At 37.9% G+C, this 15,404-nt stretch overlaps 1 protein-coding gene across 1 annotated transcript in view; it reads right to left on the bottom strand.

Moving 5' to 3' along the window:
* NUBPL (nucleotide binding protein-like) overlaps positions 1–15,404 on the bottom strand; it is a gene marked incomplete at its 5' end in the record, with an annotated part of 85,945 nt that overhangs the window by 48,970 nt on the left and 21,571 nt on the right. Inside the window, 2 exons of the mRNA XM_010287731.1 lie at positions 8,006–8,096; positions 8,187–8,226. Of these exons, the coding sequence (XP_010286033.1) occupies positions 8,006–8,096; positions 8,187–8,226 (131 nt within the window). The remainder of the gene's footprint in view (positions 1–8,005; positions 8,097–8,186; positions 8,227–15,404) is intronic.

Raw genomic sequence — 15,404 nt, 5'->3', positions numbered from 1 at the left:
TTTTTCTTTGTCCAATTTAGACTATAAGAAATTCATGGCTGACATCGATAGCAACAGTTCCAAAAAAAAAAAAAAAAAAAAAAAACCAAAAAAAAAACCACCAAAAAAAAAATCAACCTATGGTTCTCCATGTACTACAGAGGGAGTCCAGATGCCTTAGATTGAGTTTCAAAAAGTTCTGCATCCTGGGCAGTAAACTACTAAAGCTAAAGCAAAAAAACACCCTAAGTCTCTAGCACAACCTTCTTTATGGCATTGCTACTCAATTCTAAGATGCCTGAGAACACATCAACGCACACAAGCCTAGAATCCCCATTTTTAAACCTCTTCTAGATCAAGGTACTTCTAGCAAAACAAGAGATATGACAAGGAAAAAAACCCTTATTTCTCTTTTTTTTTATTTATAGTTGATATAAGGATGCTCATTCAAGAGATAAGGTTTATTTGGGTTTGACTTTTATGTCTCTGCCTACAAGGATCTGATCAGCACCTCTGAAGTCTAAAGAGACTGGCCAAATGACTGGAAATGCTCCTGAGGAAAGGATGCTCTCAGTCGTTCTGTTGAATCTTGCTCATTTGATCGCAAGAATTAATTGTATATTCATTTGAGCAAGAGAGATGAGCTAGCATGACTATTTAGCTTAGTGATTAGGGCACTCACAGAGACATCTGTATTTCAGTTTATGTTTTGACTGAGTGCTTTAACGGGTGATCTCTGTGAAAGGCAGAACCATTTTCTCCTCTTTGAGCTGTAGGGTTTAATGGAGTTATATACCATAGTCAAACAGGTGGTGGAATGCCAATTTTAGAACTAATCTGAGATTCACAGAACAAGTTAGTTTTCAAGGGACCTCAGGAGATTACCTCTCTGGTCCATCTTGCTGTTCAAAGCAAGTTACTCAGAGTTTTGCCCAGCTGAGTTATGAGTATCTTCCAAGAGAGAGATTCTAGGATCTCTCTAGGCAACCTGTTCTGATCTATGCTTTCACCATAAAAAAAAAAACCCAAACAAACCTTTCTCACTGCCTCACATTTCTTAATATGTATTCCAACTTGCATTCATTACCTCTTGTGCTATCACTGTGCACATCCAGGAAGCTCCTACCTTTATCTTCTCTGTACATATCCATTAGGTAGTTGAAGACAGCAGCTCCTCTCTCCCTTTAACCGTCCCAAAACCAAAAAACCCAGTTCTCTCAGTGTCTCTTCACATATTACGTGTCTCATCCCCCTTACCACCTTGATGGCTCTTTGCTGGAGAATATATATGCAAGGCAGCATGTACCATCAGAAGTTAAGTAATTGTGCATATAATGGCAAAAGACAGTTAGGTTCTGCTCAATATTAGTTGTGGTGAATGCCAGTGATGCATTTATATTATCTTTGTCATTCTTAACAGATTTTCCATCATTGACACACGCACATACTTTGGAAACGTGAAACACAAAATATATTGTGCTCAGCAGAAAAAAAGTGTAACAATTTTATTTTATAAATATAAAAAAGTATCAAAGGAAGAAGTTTAGATTTACTTGGAAGATGTAAATACTAGTCTTTGTATTTCTGTGCATCTCTCAGTAAGTGGTAACTCACTACGTTGCTGAATACTGTATAAACACAGAATGAAATTTCCTGGTCCCAAAAATGTACGGCAAAACATAGTACGTGGACACTCTTAGCAAACCGCAAACTCTTAGCAAAAAAATCAATCAGGCAGATGGCTCAGCATGTAGCACCTAACTACCTTACTGACAATGCTCTTGTCGTATATTGCCTCCAAATCAAATACACACAATTCCTTCTAATTTGGAATGGTTTCTCCCAGTTTCTCCATTGTTCTGTTTGTAAAAAAATCTATTTATACACACAGGCAAACAAGACAGTACAAAACTGCAAAAATTTATATGCTGAAGAATTTATGAGATTTAACATAGCATTGTATAAACACATGATAAATAAGATTGGACTGATGTCTACAGACACCATGTACAGAACATTCTGCTGCATAGAACATGCACAGTAAAACGGCCAATGGCAGCGTGGTAGCTATTTTACCAGGTATAAATACATTTCCTCTCAATACCTTATCTATTTTTCTTGTCTTCCCAAGTGTGGCATTAACATATACCTAAAATAAGTCACATTTAAAGAAAAATTGTCCCTGAATCCACATATGCAACCTTTCCAATCTGAATGGTGGAAAGGAGAATACCAATAAATACATATACACTTCTCAAACAGTAGCAACTGCCGATAATAATTTACTAATTAATATACGTCAAACAAAAACATTTTGAACATCTATAATCTCCTCTATAGAGATGGGCCATTTTGGCAAATGATCAAAAACCCACAACGATATAGCCTCCATAGTCTTTGCTCTCCCAAGAATTAAATACTACTACTGTTTCCAAGTTAATCTAACCCCAAATGTTTAAACATAAATTTTTACTGTTCCATTCACTCCAGTATTGCTTTTATGACAGGTTTTTCACAGAGGCTCTTGAAATATTCCAGACCTCACAACCCCCAGTCTGTTCAAAATTTCAGAGACAATTTATCCATCTGTCCACATCTTGCCTATTTCCAGTAACATATGATACTCTACAACTACTTATGTATGATAACTAAGCATCAGAGAATTACGCTACAAATAAGGTCTGAGTATATATATGTATAGTCACATGTACACACTCTACTACATAAATACTACCACCATCACCTCTGGCAAGTGCTGGTTTCAAAGCAGTTCTCTTAGTAGAGGAGAGCTTCAGAAGGGAAGCAGCACACGAGATCTCTAGCCAAACTTTCAAAGTTACGTACAATTGTAATAATCACATAAACTGAGTCACAGTTTTTTTAAAGGACAAGACTGGATCTTCAGACCACAGCCCTATTCAGCTTTGGGTTGGGATAATAAGATAATTGTGATTATTCTTCTGCTGAATTTATGGTTTTCAACATCTACAGGTGATAAAGCCTGTCCATGCTTCAAAGTGCAAGGCCCCATTTCCTTTTGCTCCTGTGCAACTGCTCCACATTGGAAGTTTTATATAATTTGCTAACTTCCCTGTATTCTTTCCTTTCCAATTATATCCCTCCCAGAGAAACTCTTATATTTTAGTTTTCTTTCAATACATGCCATCTATAAAATAGAGGCACTAAAGTAGTGCTAGAAGAAGCATCAAGGAAGAGATGGAATAATTATATTTACATAGTAAGAAGTGTATTTTAGGGACTCAGTAGAACTGAGCCACCTCAGAAAAAGCTTCATAGTCTTTCTGGGACAAAGTATTCATCCTTATCAGGTATATGTAAGAAACCTTTAGAGCTTACAATACACTTAACAGCGCTGAGGCTCTACTTTATAGCCATACTATACCAAGGATGCTTCCAATGCACAAAATGTTCTTGATACTCTAGAGGAGCATGACAAGGAAGAAATAAGAGCGTCTTGCCATGTAAGATCTGACTAGTCTGCAAAAACATAGGTTAAAATGTCATGTCAGGGTAAGAAATCCTGTTAAGGATGTTAATCAACCAGGGATCCCTGCCTTGAAAAGAGAACAGTTTTGGGCTAGTTCCAAGGGGATTGTATGCACTTAACAAAATTGCTGACATCTATAATCCATGTTGTGTAGGCAATGCTTGCTTCTAGCAGTGATACAATGTTTATCTATTGATATGACAAAGACACAAGGAGAACACTATATGCTGGAATATGCACTTCTATTTTGCCTGTAGTCATTTTTTATTTGATTTTTTTTAATAGAAAAGGTGACTTGCCCACTGCATATTGAATTTTTTTCCTTCTCTGCTGGTATTTCAACTTGATAACATACATAGAATAGGATAGAGAGTTCAAGATCAGAGAAACCAACACTTACTATCCTTGGTATTAAAAGTCCTACTGACTTGTAATTACTACCTGAACAAGAAATCCCTTCCATTTGCTTTGCTGCTATGACTATAGCAGCTATTAAATTGGCAGCCAACACAGTGCCATTTCTCCCCCAACCTTCTGGCAGAACAGTTGCCACAATATACTTCAAGACGTACAGCTGCCAGTCATGCTGCTCCTGGATCAGTTCAGGACTGTGCCTGAACCCTTCTAATTGCCCCTTTGCCACTGAACTGTCAAGATGTCCTCAGACAGAAATGAGAATGGTGCTAGAAAACTCACCCTACAGACTGTATGGGACAGTGGTGATAACCATTTTAAAATCCTTGTGGCAAAAGCAGTTTAAACCACTGAAAAAGTTCTGCTTGCCCTTTTTTTTGTTTGCTTGGTTGGGTTTTTTTCATAATCCTCCTATTTCTAAGGTTCTTGTCTGTCTACTTGATACTTATTTCAACAGAGCTTTTCAGACACATTACTATTCAAGTATAGGCTTTAGGTAACTGAAAAAAATTTGTATCTTTACTGCACTTCGCCTAAAGGTTAATCAGAAGTCACTCTCACAACAAATACACCAAGATGATGCATTTTCAGGTAGCTTGTTTAATGTGAACCAAGTACCATAGCACTGAGTCAAGACACACAGAGAGTAAAGCAACAAGTGCTGAATGGGACTATACAAAAGAGTAGGCAGCTTCTGAAGTGTATGTTAAGTGAAAACTGAATAGGAAAAGCTTCATGCTACAAATGACACTGAAGAACTATCAAAACTTCCTTACCTGGGCTTTAATGATATCTTCAGAGAAAAGAACTCTCTTTTAAAAAACTCCAGTAAACAAAAAAATACTCTCTTCTATCTCACCCAGAGGCAAGCAAGATTCAAAGAAAATGTTAACAGAGGTGAAAGAACTTTTACATGAAGATAACTGTGGCAGGGAAATTGGAAGAGTTAAAACCCAGATAAGAGAAAAAGATTACCCTGCAGTATAAACGGGCCTACAGTACATTCTGTTACATGAAAGAAGTCATCACTTCTCAGCCACAACAAAATTTTGGGTAATTTCAAGGCATGTAAGCTACAGATATATTTAACTGAAAGAGTTATGAATATGTTTATACAGACTCAAATGTCCCATTACTGTTTGTAATTCACTTTCGCTAGGGATGAAAAATCATTTCCTTCTGTATTTCTTGTTCTTTCAACAACTTATCATCATTCTTTTCCTTCTTTTCTGTTGAGCAATACTTTTATTAAAAGGACACATTATAGAATCAATATGCTATATATTTTCATTTATATACCAATTTGATACACATGAATATACATGTAATGTATGTAATACAAGATACTAAACTGTTAACTCTATTTGTATTAGAAGGCACATTTCCTTTGAACTCTGTTTAAGGAAAATGATATGATGTGTTCCAGAAAACCACTCTTATTAGTCTTCAATATTATTGCCTGTTATCTACCAGTCTGACACCATACAACACACAAGAACAAAGGTAGCTTCTCAGACTAGACATGTGGCAAAAAGAGAGCCTGGATTTAAAAGGTGGTGTTTTATCTGAAAAGTGATGTACATCCTGGCCATATGCCAGAAGTGAAGAGAGACAAAAATGAGATTGGACTCTGGACTGTGCTGAAAAGCCATTCATCCACCAAAGTAGTAAAACCAGAGAAGGACAAATATACATGCATTACAAAGAGTAAGGTTACATGCAGTAAGTATATAAGAAAGCACGTAATGTATATATTTAACAAATATATTTTTCAAAGTAAGAATTCCAGAAATTTAAATAAGTTGCAAGTGTAAAAGAAGCATTTAAATACTCATTATAGTCACAGCCCAATTATGAGTTAACAAGTTAATATGTTAACAAGTCCCCATCAATGAATTTGGAAACTAGGTCCTTCAATGCTTTATTGGCATATCTGAAGCATAAGCTCTGGAGAACAGATTTGTTCATATGGAAAAAAACAAACAAGCATCCAAAGTTAATTACAGAGCAAACACATAGTCTTGATGTTCTTAAAACAAAACAGAAAAACCTCACCATCTAACAATAAAACACCATTATAAAATAACACCAGTGTTTTTAATGCAAGAGTCTGGGAACCTCTGTGTTTTCTAACTAACAATTTTTTTAAGAATTTAATATTTTATCAGTTTGTCTGAATGCACACAGGTTCCTTACGCTTATATTAGACTATAAATCTAGATTAGGGAGCTCATTTAAATGGTTTGTAAGTAGCTATAGAGGTAAAGCAGCTATTTCTTAGAGAATGTGGTTTTACAAAGTTAAATACAAGAAGTACTTTACTCTTGCAGGCAACTTTATCCTGTCAAACAAAAGGTAATAGCCAAGACCAATCAGAACAGATGAAGAGAAAACAAGGAAAAATTTCAAAGCCCCCAACAGATCACAAAAATATTTCTATTATAAAATGGAATGATAGTACCTTTAAAAATATCATCGCATGCTGTGGTCTTCTCTTGTTTAGGTGTACAAGGCTATAACACTATTGCTGCTACAGTTAACCCCTTCTTGACAGTGACTAGTAACTATGTCAGATGGGAGATTACAGTTTTTAAAACCAAAATAGCATAGTTAGTCTGGAAAATTTATTAGTTATTTTCTAAAAACCACCTACACATCAGATAGAACCTGCTGGCTCTCCTTGGGATCTGTGAGCTTCTTTATTTGAAGGAGATGCAAACAACTTTTTCCAGCACAGATTGAAGGCTACTCTGGTCATCACGGAGAAGCAAAATGCTTGTGGGGAGAAGCAGTTTAGCTGTAAAGCCTTCCTCTTTCAGAATTCAGCTTCCACTGTCAGGGAAATCACTGATGCCCTGAGCATTAATGGACTTTGTCTCATTCCTACAGCACGATCGGCCAGCATGCAACTGCTTCACTGGTTGCTAAGGAGCAGCGAGCTCACTACACAGCATCATCCGCACCCTCCACAAGGACACTGGCACATGCTTCCCATCTGGGGATACTCCTGACTGAAGTAACGGCACTGGAGTGCCTGCCAGTCTTCAGTCTCCCAGGGTCAAGTACGCCAATACAGCAGGTGCTAACTGTAGCTCTACCTTCAAGGTTTTAGGCTCTAGTCTTCGTGAGCCTGGCCAACACAATGCAACACACAAAGAGGCCAGAACAGCCTTCCACAGTTATTGGCATGGATACTCCTTATTTTTAAAGGCCAAATCTAGACAAAGATGTTCTTCCCGAAATTTTGGCAGACACATGGCTTTTCTGACTAGGGCAATGACTGCCACTATTCTAAAGTCTGTGTTACAGGAGGATTCAGTAAAAATGGAAAAAGGCTGAAAAAGAAATATCTTCTTTTCAGTCATTAAGGAGCACAAGATTTGGAGGCATTTACAGAAGACATACAGAAACCTAGTGATCTCCAAGCTGTACACATTAAATCCCTGGAACCGATGTCAGCTGTGAACAATTTGGGTCACTTCAAAGTCTAAACATGCAACCTCAATGCATTTTTTCAGCTGTTTGTCTCATTAGCACTTCACAGATCTATTCACAATAAAAGCGGGGGAAAAAAAAAAATCTGTCCAGAAATAAAAAAGCCATGCCGCTTCCATATGCCAGGATATTTATTAACTATTAACATTACACAGAGATGGTATCTACTAATTTTCAAATACCTGTCATAGGACAAACGCCATCCAAGGATTCTTAGTGCTGGTGAATTAAAAAGCACATAAGGGAACACAGCTGTAGATATGCATAGATATCTACACATTCAAATCCTTACGCAGCTTCAAAACGTTTTGTTTTTTTTAATTGCATAAAGAAACACAAAAAGGAATGAGAAGGCAGGCAAACTGGGTGATTCATTCATCAAATACATGGAACAATAGCTCTATTTGAAGGGGATAGGTAAAAGCAAAAAGTGTCAACTTTCCTTCTTACCTGAAGTTAAGATTAAATTCTTAAGAATTTAAGAAGATCAAGACACAAAAATGCTCACCACTAATATATGAAATAATGTCATGGACACTCATGTATCAGTTAAATGCACTTTAAAATAACTGATTAGTTTGAAACACAAATGTGTACCTAGGTCCTTACCTGTCTCAACAATTTCTCAACAGCTGACATTACCATGAGCCCTCTCCACACAACTGGGGCAGTCTCTTCTATCAAGAAACCCATAGACATGCTGAAACAACAAAGCAAAAACATCAGCTTTCCAGCACAATATCAAGTACATCTGTAAAGAAGCTTGATTTAAATTAAAACATATGCTCACCATGCGATTCCATAGTTCTTAAGGGGCCTCATTAGATTTTCTAAAACAGAAGCAAACAAGGGTTTTTTTGGGGAGGGAGTTGGTTTTGGGTTTTGTTTTTATTTTTTAAAGAAATAAGCTTACCCAATTTTTTTCCATTTAAGAGCAGCCTTCCCCTCTCTATTAAAAGCATTTGCCTATTTTTCCCCCCTCATCCCTTCAATATATGTATACATGTATCCATTCTACCCAAGAACCTGGCCCCACTTTTTCTTAGGTTGTTACATTTTATTGATACCATTCATCTTTTGCCAGAATAACAACGCATTTGCCCATATGTCACTTTGTGCTGCCAAAACCAACTTCATCTATTTGTACGAAATCCCCATGCTGCGAGGCATAAATCCCTATTATTAGGCAGCCTTCTATTTCTGCAATACTTCACTAAATGCTGAGTCATTTATATCAGAACAAAATCAAAGTCCTACAACTTTGGTGGATTTTAATTTTATTGACAAAACAAATTAATTTTTTTTTTTTTTTAACTAAACTATTCACTTATCTCACATATCAGAAGATCGTTCCCATTAACACACAAGTATTTTGGGGCAATTCTTCTCCTTGTATCAGTCTGCTTTGGAATCCCAGAGAAGAGGTGCCAAATAAAGCCACCCCTAAACTACATGCTCTCAACAGCTCCAGGTCAGAAGTACCGGATTTCTTCAGACTGGCAGAAATCTGCAGGACTTCTAAAATTTCTTTAGGAACAAAAGATGCTTATGTGAACATTGCAGAGGTAATGTCCTTGTCATGCTCCATATTCCTATGCTTTCCAATGTCAAGACAAAAAAAAAGGGGAGAATATTGTAATTGTTCTGCCCACAACAGGGCAAGCAAGCAGAAAGTAAACAAAACAAAAAGAGCGTATTCAAAACAAAACCTTGCAAAAGCCAGAAGTTCCTCTTTATAGTCTCTGCCATCTAAATCCACACCTTACCTCAAAATGGCGAACACACACACACAAAAGAACAACAGGAATTTTATTTGGACTAGCTGGTTTATTTTAAGAGCATGCACAGGAACCAGTAGAAAATAGAAAGAATCACCTTAAGCAATAAAAAAATATTTTATAATACATATTTTGACGGAAAACTTTGATGCACTCAAACTAAAATATATATAGATAGTAAAATAAAAACAAGGAATATAATGCAGTGCATTCAAAACTGAACTCCAAATTCAGGCAAAGTAACACCCAAAAGCATGCAAATTCAACAGCTAAACACTACAGATGAAAGCTTTCAAGCAATCAAGTAAGTGGGCATTCAAGCCATGTAATTTTGTAGAAATATGGCTGCAAATAAATTGGATGTTTTCGTTTACAAATCAAAAAGAACAAAATAGGAAGGTAAACAAATCACTTGCATGACTACTGTTATTCAGGAATGAGCATGGAACTGCTACTGGAAAAAAGATGGGCATGGACTGAGGCACTGCATCAGCGTAATACAACTCCCCTCTATTTGCGCAGCTCTTCTCAGTGTTCAGTCAGGGCTTATTTTGGTGGCGTTACACCATCTAACCGCATTTCTAGGAATCGTAGTCTGTCTTCTGCTCCCTGCAGTAAAATAGTTTTGTTAAGAAGAGGTTGGTGACATTTGAACTTCAGCCTAGAGCCATCTCTAGGCACTGCTTTGGTGTCCTTGTAAACAACATACGTACTACCACAAGTTATAACAGTTCCAAGTCTTGAGAAAAATGACTATATATTTACCTATGAGAGGGCTTTAAAAAAAAAAGAAACAGAAAAAAAAACCCTATCTGCAACAGCACATTTCAGTGCAGGTTCAAGGTCATCTTTATTTTTACCATGAAATAGGAATGATTTTAAGGAAGAAAAAAAAAAAAAGAAAACAAAAAGGGGAGGCAAATCCTTGATCACTCAGCACATGAGGACCAGGAACTGGAGGGTAAGAAGAATGGAAAAGATGCATTTACTGTGAGGAAATTCCCCAAAATACTATGCCACTTCTCAGTTCAATCCAAGTGCCCTACAGTATGTCAGTCAAATATCCAGAGGCTAACATCTCAACATCCACTACCTCCACGGATGGTTTCTTCTGTATAGAGCCCTGTAAGACATGTTAATGTCACAGAACAGACACACCTTCAGAGATCTCCCTCTCCTTCACTTCAGTGGGTACAATAGGAGAGTTGCTGTAAGTGCACAAACACTGACCTACAGAGTAGCCAAAGGGGCCTCTCTGTTGTTGGAACATGTGCACTGTTTATTTCTCAACGGCAGAGTTTCATTTTATGAAAACTGGATCTTAGTTTCCTTGGTTAACAACAAGGACTATAAACTGCTCCAAGCAGCAGGATTTAATCAAATTTATACAATGCACAAGAACAATGCACAACCTGCTGTATATTCTGGCTATAATGTTCTGCATATTCTCAAAGTAATACAAAATACTGCAGAGCACCCCACTGTTTGCCTACTGCTAGAAAGCATTCTAAAGACTATCTCAAATCTAAAGTGCTTCAGCAGGCTCTGGTAATCACCCTTGCCTCATCAAAAGCAACAGGCATTCCTCCTCCTTCACCCTGGGTCTCATGAAGATTTTCTAAAACATAACACATGTAAAGAAGATTTAGCTTAATGAGATCTCAAGTAACATCTCTAATTCCCATTGCTTTCAGAGTAAACACTTCTTTCTCTGTCATCAGATGCCTACCATACAGCTCCAAAAATACATCACACAACAAAACAGATTTCTTAAAATCACAATACACAGTGGTACTATGCCACCTATGTTAAGAGATCAATAAAATATCCTTGTTTACAACCTTTCAGTACACTTGATGGCCCTAAATAAATGGGTGCCGTGTTTTCTCTGAAAATCCAAAATCAGATCAGTAAGATCAACAGAGTGCCAATGAAATGTCAATAAATGCATTTTCTGGTAGGACAAGTAGGGCACTGGAAAAGGCAGACACATACAAATTCATCACAGCATTACAGCATATCACTGATTAAAAGAGTTCTAGGACTGGTCTGAAGGCTAGACTGTAACTCATGTGGGGAAGAATGTTGTTCAAGTCATTAGGATAGATCTTCTGCATTTTGTCTTGTCTTTTTTTTTTTTATTTTTTTTTTTCCCCAGAAAAATCAAGCCTTGCAGACTATCCTGACAAGGTAACTGAGTTACTCCATTCTTTTTCTCTAGAAAGCCCAACATAAACGTTCAATGGTAGCTATAGATTAGTGCAGCACAGAAAGTATGTACAGAGCAATATATATCATTTTGGCTGGGATAGAGTTAACTTTCTTTGTAGCAGCTTGCATGGTGCTATGTTTTGGATTTGTGATGAAAACAGTGTTGGTAACATACATATTTTAGTTATTGCTGAGAAGTGCTTGCACAGTGTCAAGACCTTCTCTGCTTCTCATGCTGCCCCACCAGCGAGTAGGCTGGGGATGCACAAGAAGTTGGGAGGGGACACAGCTGGGACAGCTGACCCCAACTGACCAAAGGGATATTGCATACCATATGCCATTATGCTCAGCAATAAAATCTGGGGGAAGAAAAAGGAAGGGAGGGGACACATTCAGAGTTATGGTGTTTGTCTTCCCAATTAACCACCCTGTGTTATGGAGCTCTGCTTCCCTGGAGATGGCTGAACACCTGCCTGCTGATAGGAAGTAGGGAATGAATTCCTTGCTTTGCTTTGCTTGTGTGCACAGCTTTCATTTTCCCTATTAAACTGTCTTTATCTCAACCCAAGAGTTTTTGTGCTTTTACTCTCCCGATTCTCTCCCCAACCCACTGCGGGGGAGTGAGCGAGCAGCTATGTGGTGCTCAGTTGCCCACCAGGGTTAAGCCACAAGGAGGCATTTCAATTCTTGGTTTAGTTTTCAGAAGAGGTCTGCTGACATGTAAGAGCAAGCAAAGGCTTACAATCAGTCTTACCAGGTAAAGATCATTATTCCAGAACACTGTGATGTTATAGTACACCTCCTTAGGAGGCATCAAGCTGTGTAAGAAAAGCAAGGGTAGCTTATAATTACTAAATATGAGTATAGTGGACCATGCAACACCCTAGCAAACTAGTTGGAGCTCACTAACTGAGCGAGCACTAATGCAGTGGAGTTGCTCACAGTTTTCAAGTGTCTGAAATAATGGGTAAGTTGTGGGGTTTTTACCATTTCAAAGGTAAAACAAAAATCCAAACAAGAGAACACCAGAAGCTCAGATTTTCCTCCTTGTTAAAAATTTCCTACTGCACTTGGCTATTTTTGGAACTTGCCACTACAATGGAAGATCAGAAACTTCCTAGAATGATAACTGATTATATAACTTAATGTTTGTCTTCAAAAAATCTTTGTAGTGGAAGTCACCTATCTGTTCTAACTGGATTTTGGTCATTAGGCAGGAAAGTGGTGCTTTTAAGTTGTTATAAGATGGGACATCTATAGGTAAATCTATTAAAAAGTAGAACAATTGTATGATTTTCCAGTTAAGAACATCCTACTGACCTCTGCATGCAGATTACCAAATGTTTCCAAAGACACTACCAGCACAGACACCACTGCAAGCTCCACCACAGCTATGCTCTGAATGCATCTGTTTCCTGACTCTTAATTTTTATACAAGCCCCGTTTCTATAACACCCATGCACCCAAGATGAACGTTTTTACCTAACAACATGCTTCTGAGCTGGGGAATTTCCTCATGTTACAGATGAGGAAATCAAGACCTGGACTGTGAAACTTGACCTAGGTTATTCAAGAATCCTGTGGATTTGGAGACCTATGCTGTGTTACCCCAAGGTCTGATGATCTAACAGAGCCATGGCTACACTTACAGCACTTACAATGTTGGAAAGCATGTAATGCCTTTTTTTTTTTTTCATCCTAGATAAACATCTAGGAGATCTAAACAGTATAGGTGCATTTCTAAGTTGCGTATTTTCCCTTGAAATTCCTAAATATAGCTGAAAGAATTAAAATTTTAAAAAGCAAACTGAGGTACAAACAGTGTATAGCAGAAGAAGCTGTAGAAAGTTACACATGTTCTCTAGAATACCTAAGTCTCAAAAAAAAAATTTAGCATCTCACATGTAAGCATTAAAGCAGCAGCTTTAAAAATGTATTTCAGAATAGCTCATAAGTTTAAGTATTTCTTCATCTTTTATAGTATGTTATTTAAATAAAACCCATACTGTAACTCCTCTGCATACATTTATCAAAATTTGAGCAAGTTGATACTTCTTCATAGTTTACACAAAAGCTAAAGGTTCTGCTGCTGTTTGCACAGCTCATCATTAGCTGACAAATTGCTATTTTCCACCTCCTGACATTCCAGTGACATCTCACTGCCTGAAACACAGATGTATGGCACAACAAAACACAGAGCCACCACGCTAGTCAGAGAGAAACGCTGCAGAATAGTCTGTGGATTCCAGTACATTAAACAAGATTATCTGAGAGAAACTCAGTAAGTGCGCCATACATACAGACAAGCTGAAACAGATTTTTGGCATGGTCACTTGTAAAATCTCAAAAATCTTTGCACTGTCTAGTTTTTAATTGTGTACAATTTCATGCTGCAGCAACTACAGAATACTCTGTCGCAATCTAAGTTAGAACTCCAACTCACACAGCACCTTCTGTTAATCACAGGCAACAGTAATTCTTCTGACTGTTGCTATGTAAAAGGAACTTATTTGTTGTTTACTTTGAAAGTCACTCCCCAGGATCAATGTTCTGTAATGGGAGGATCCAGGTTCCAGTCAAGGACACAAAGGCTTCAGACTATATAGGGTTTCCAACAACAGGAGGGGGAAAAGAAGGAAGGAAGGGGACATAGGACAGGAAGAATAACAAAAAGGTTCGGCTTTACTTGTGTAAATATAGATGTCCCCTCCTACTCTGGATGCCTTAGGGACCCGAGATTTGTACAGGGCTAGCAGATTTGACAGAGGGCATAGGGGACAGCCATACCTTCTGAAGGGGCAGCTAGATGCCAGATACCACACTGCAGCGTGTTTAAAGCAGTACTGGTTTCCTACGCAAAGGCAAGTGAATTCCACTCACAGTGAAACATGGCGGAGGGGAGGGGGACAAATAGCAACAGGGCCCCACAGAATCGTGCAATAAACCACAGGGACACCAACCTATGTCAGAGGAGGAAGGATGCTGTCACCAAATGAAGTCAGTCACAAATTTTAAATCATTGTTTTCACTGTAATCGTTGTTCTAGCTGCTTATGCCAGGAGCCCAGAATATTCTATGGCAAGTGACAGACTAATTGAGACTTCAAGCTTGATTTCACACTGTTATAAGTTTATTCGCAGGATTGCCCCAGAAATACTGCAATTTGTATTTTAAGCTTGAAGAGCTCCACACAAGGAAGGCTGTGATTTCCCATTACACTCTGAACTAACAGCGTTATCTAACCACAAAGACATCACAAGTACTTAAACCAAAGCAAACTAGCAATGAGACTCAAAAAGCATTATTCAACGCTCACAGTTCAACTTTAAGAAACAAATGCATAAAGAAATGCCATTTTTTCCCAAAAGATTTGCTTCTCATATTTAGTCAGTCTACCAATCCAATTACCTGAGTAGGTTTTCCACTTTTTCCCCTCCTGATAGACTGCAAAGGAAACAAAGCTCTGTAAAAGCTTCTTCATTAACGGAACTGTTTTGCAGATACGACTTCACCAGTCCTACCTAAAAGCAAAAGAACTAATTGCTTGCTGGAAGACTACTTCAAAAACAGGTCTGGCACAAGTAAACAGCACAGAGATTTAGTCATATCTTTGTTACATTTTAAAGCACTGCTGACTTGCTAGGTTTAAAATAGTAATACAGGGCTAATTTTAAGTATCTTGCCATTACCTTCCATCACAAATGTCGTCTTCACAATCGCTAAAATAACCCAGATTTTGCAAAGCCCTCAGATCCCCATGGAGCCAAAAAAGTTTGTTTATAGTGCATCAAAAGCTTTATTAGACTAATTTGGGTGGGTTCTTTTCATTTGTTATACCCACGAGGAATGAAATAGGCTAATACAACATTCAGTTGAAGGTTTCTGTCCTGACACACAAAACCTCTGGGAAGGCTCGTGCTGTCTGAAGCACTGACTTGCTTCTGTGAGAGGGGGACTGCCCAGGTCAGTCACATAACAGTGCGACAGACAACAGTAAAGCAGAGCAGGGAGAGGCGGAA

The sequence above is a fragment of the Phaethon lepturus genome, unplaced genomic scaffold (assembly GCF_000687285.1).
Source record: "Phaethon lepturus isolate BGI_N335 unplaced genomic scaffold, ASM68728v1 scaffold16355, whole genome shotgun sequence".
Classification (NCBI taxonomy): Eukaryota; Metazoa; Chordata; class Aves; order Phaethontiformes; family Phaethontidae; genus Phaethon; species Phaethon lepturus.
The sequence above is the reverse complement of the archived record's forward strand: the minus strand, read 5'-3'. Positions and strand labels throughout refer to the sequence as shown.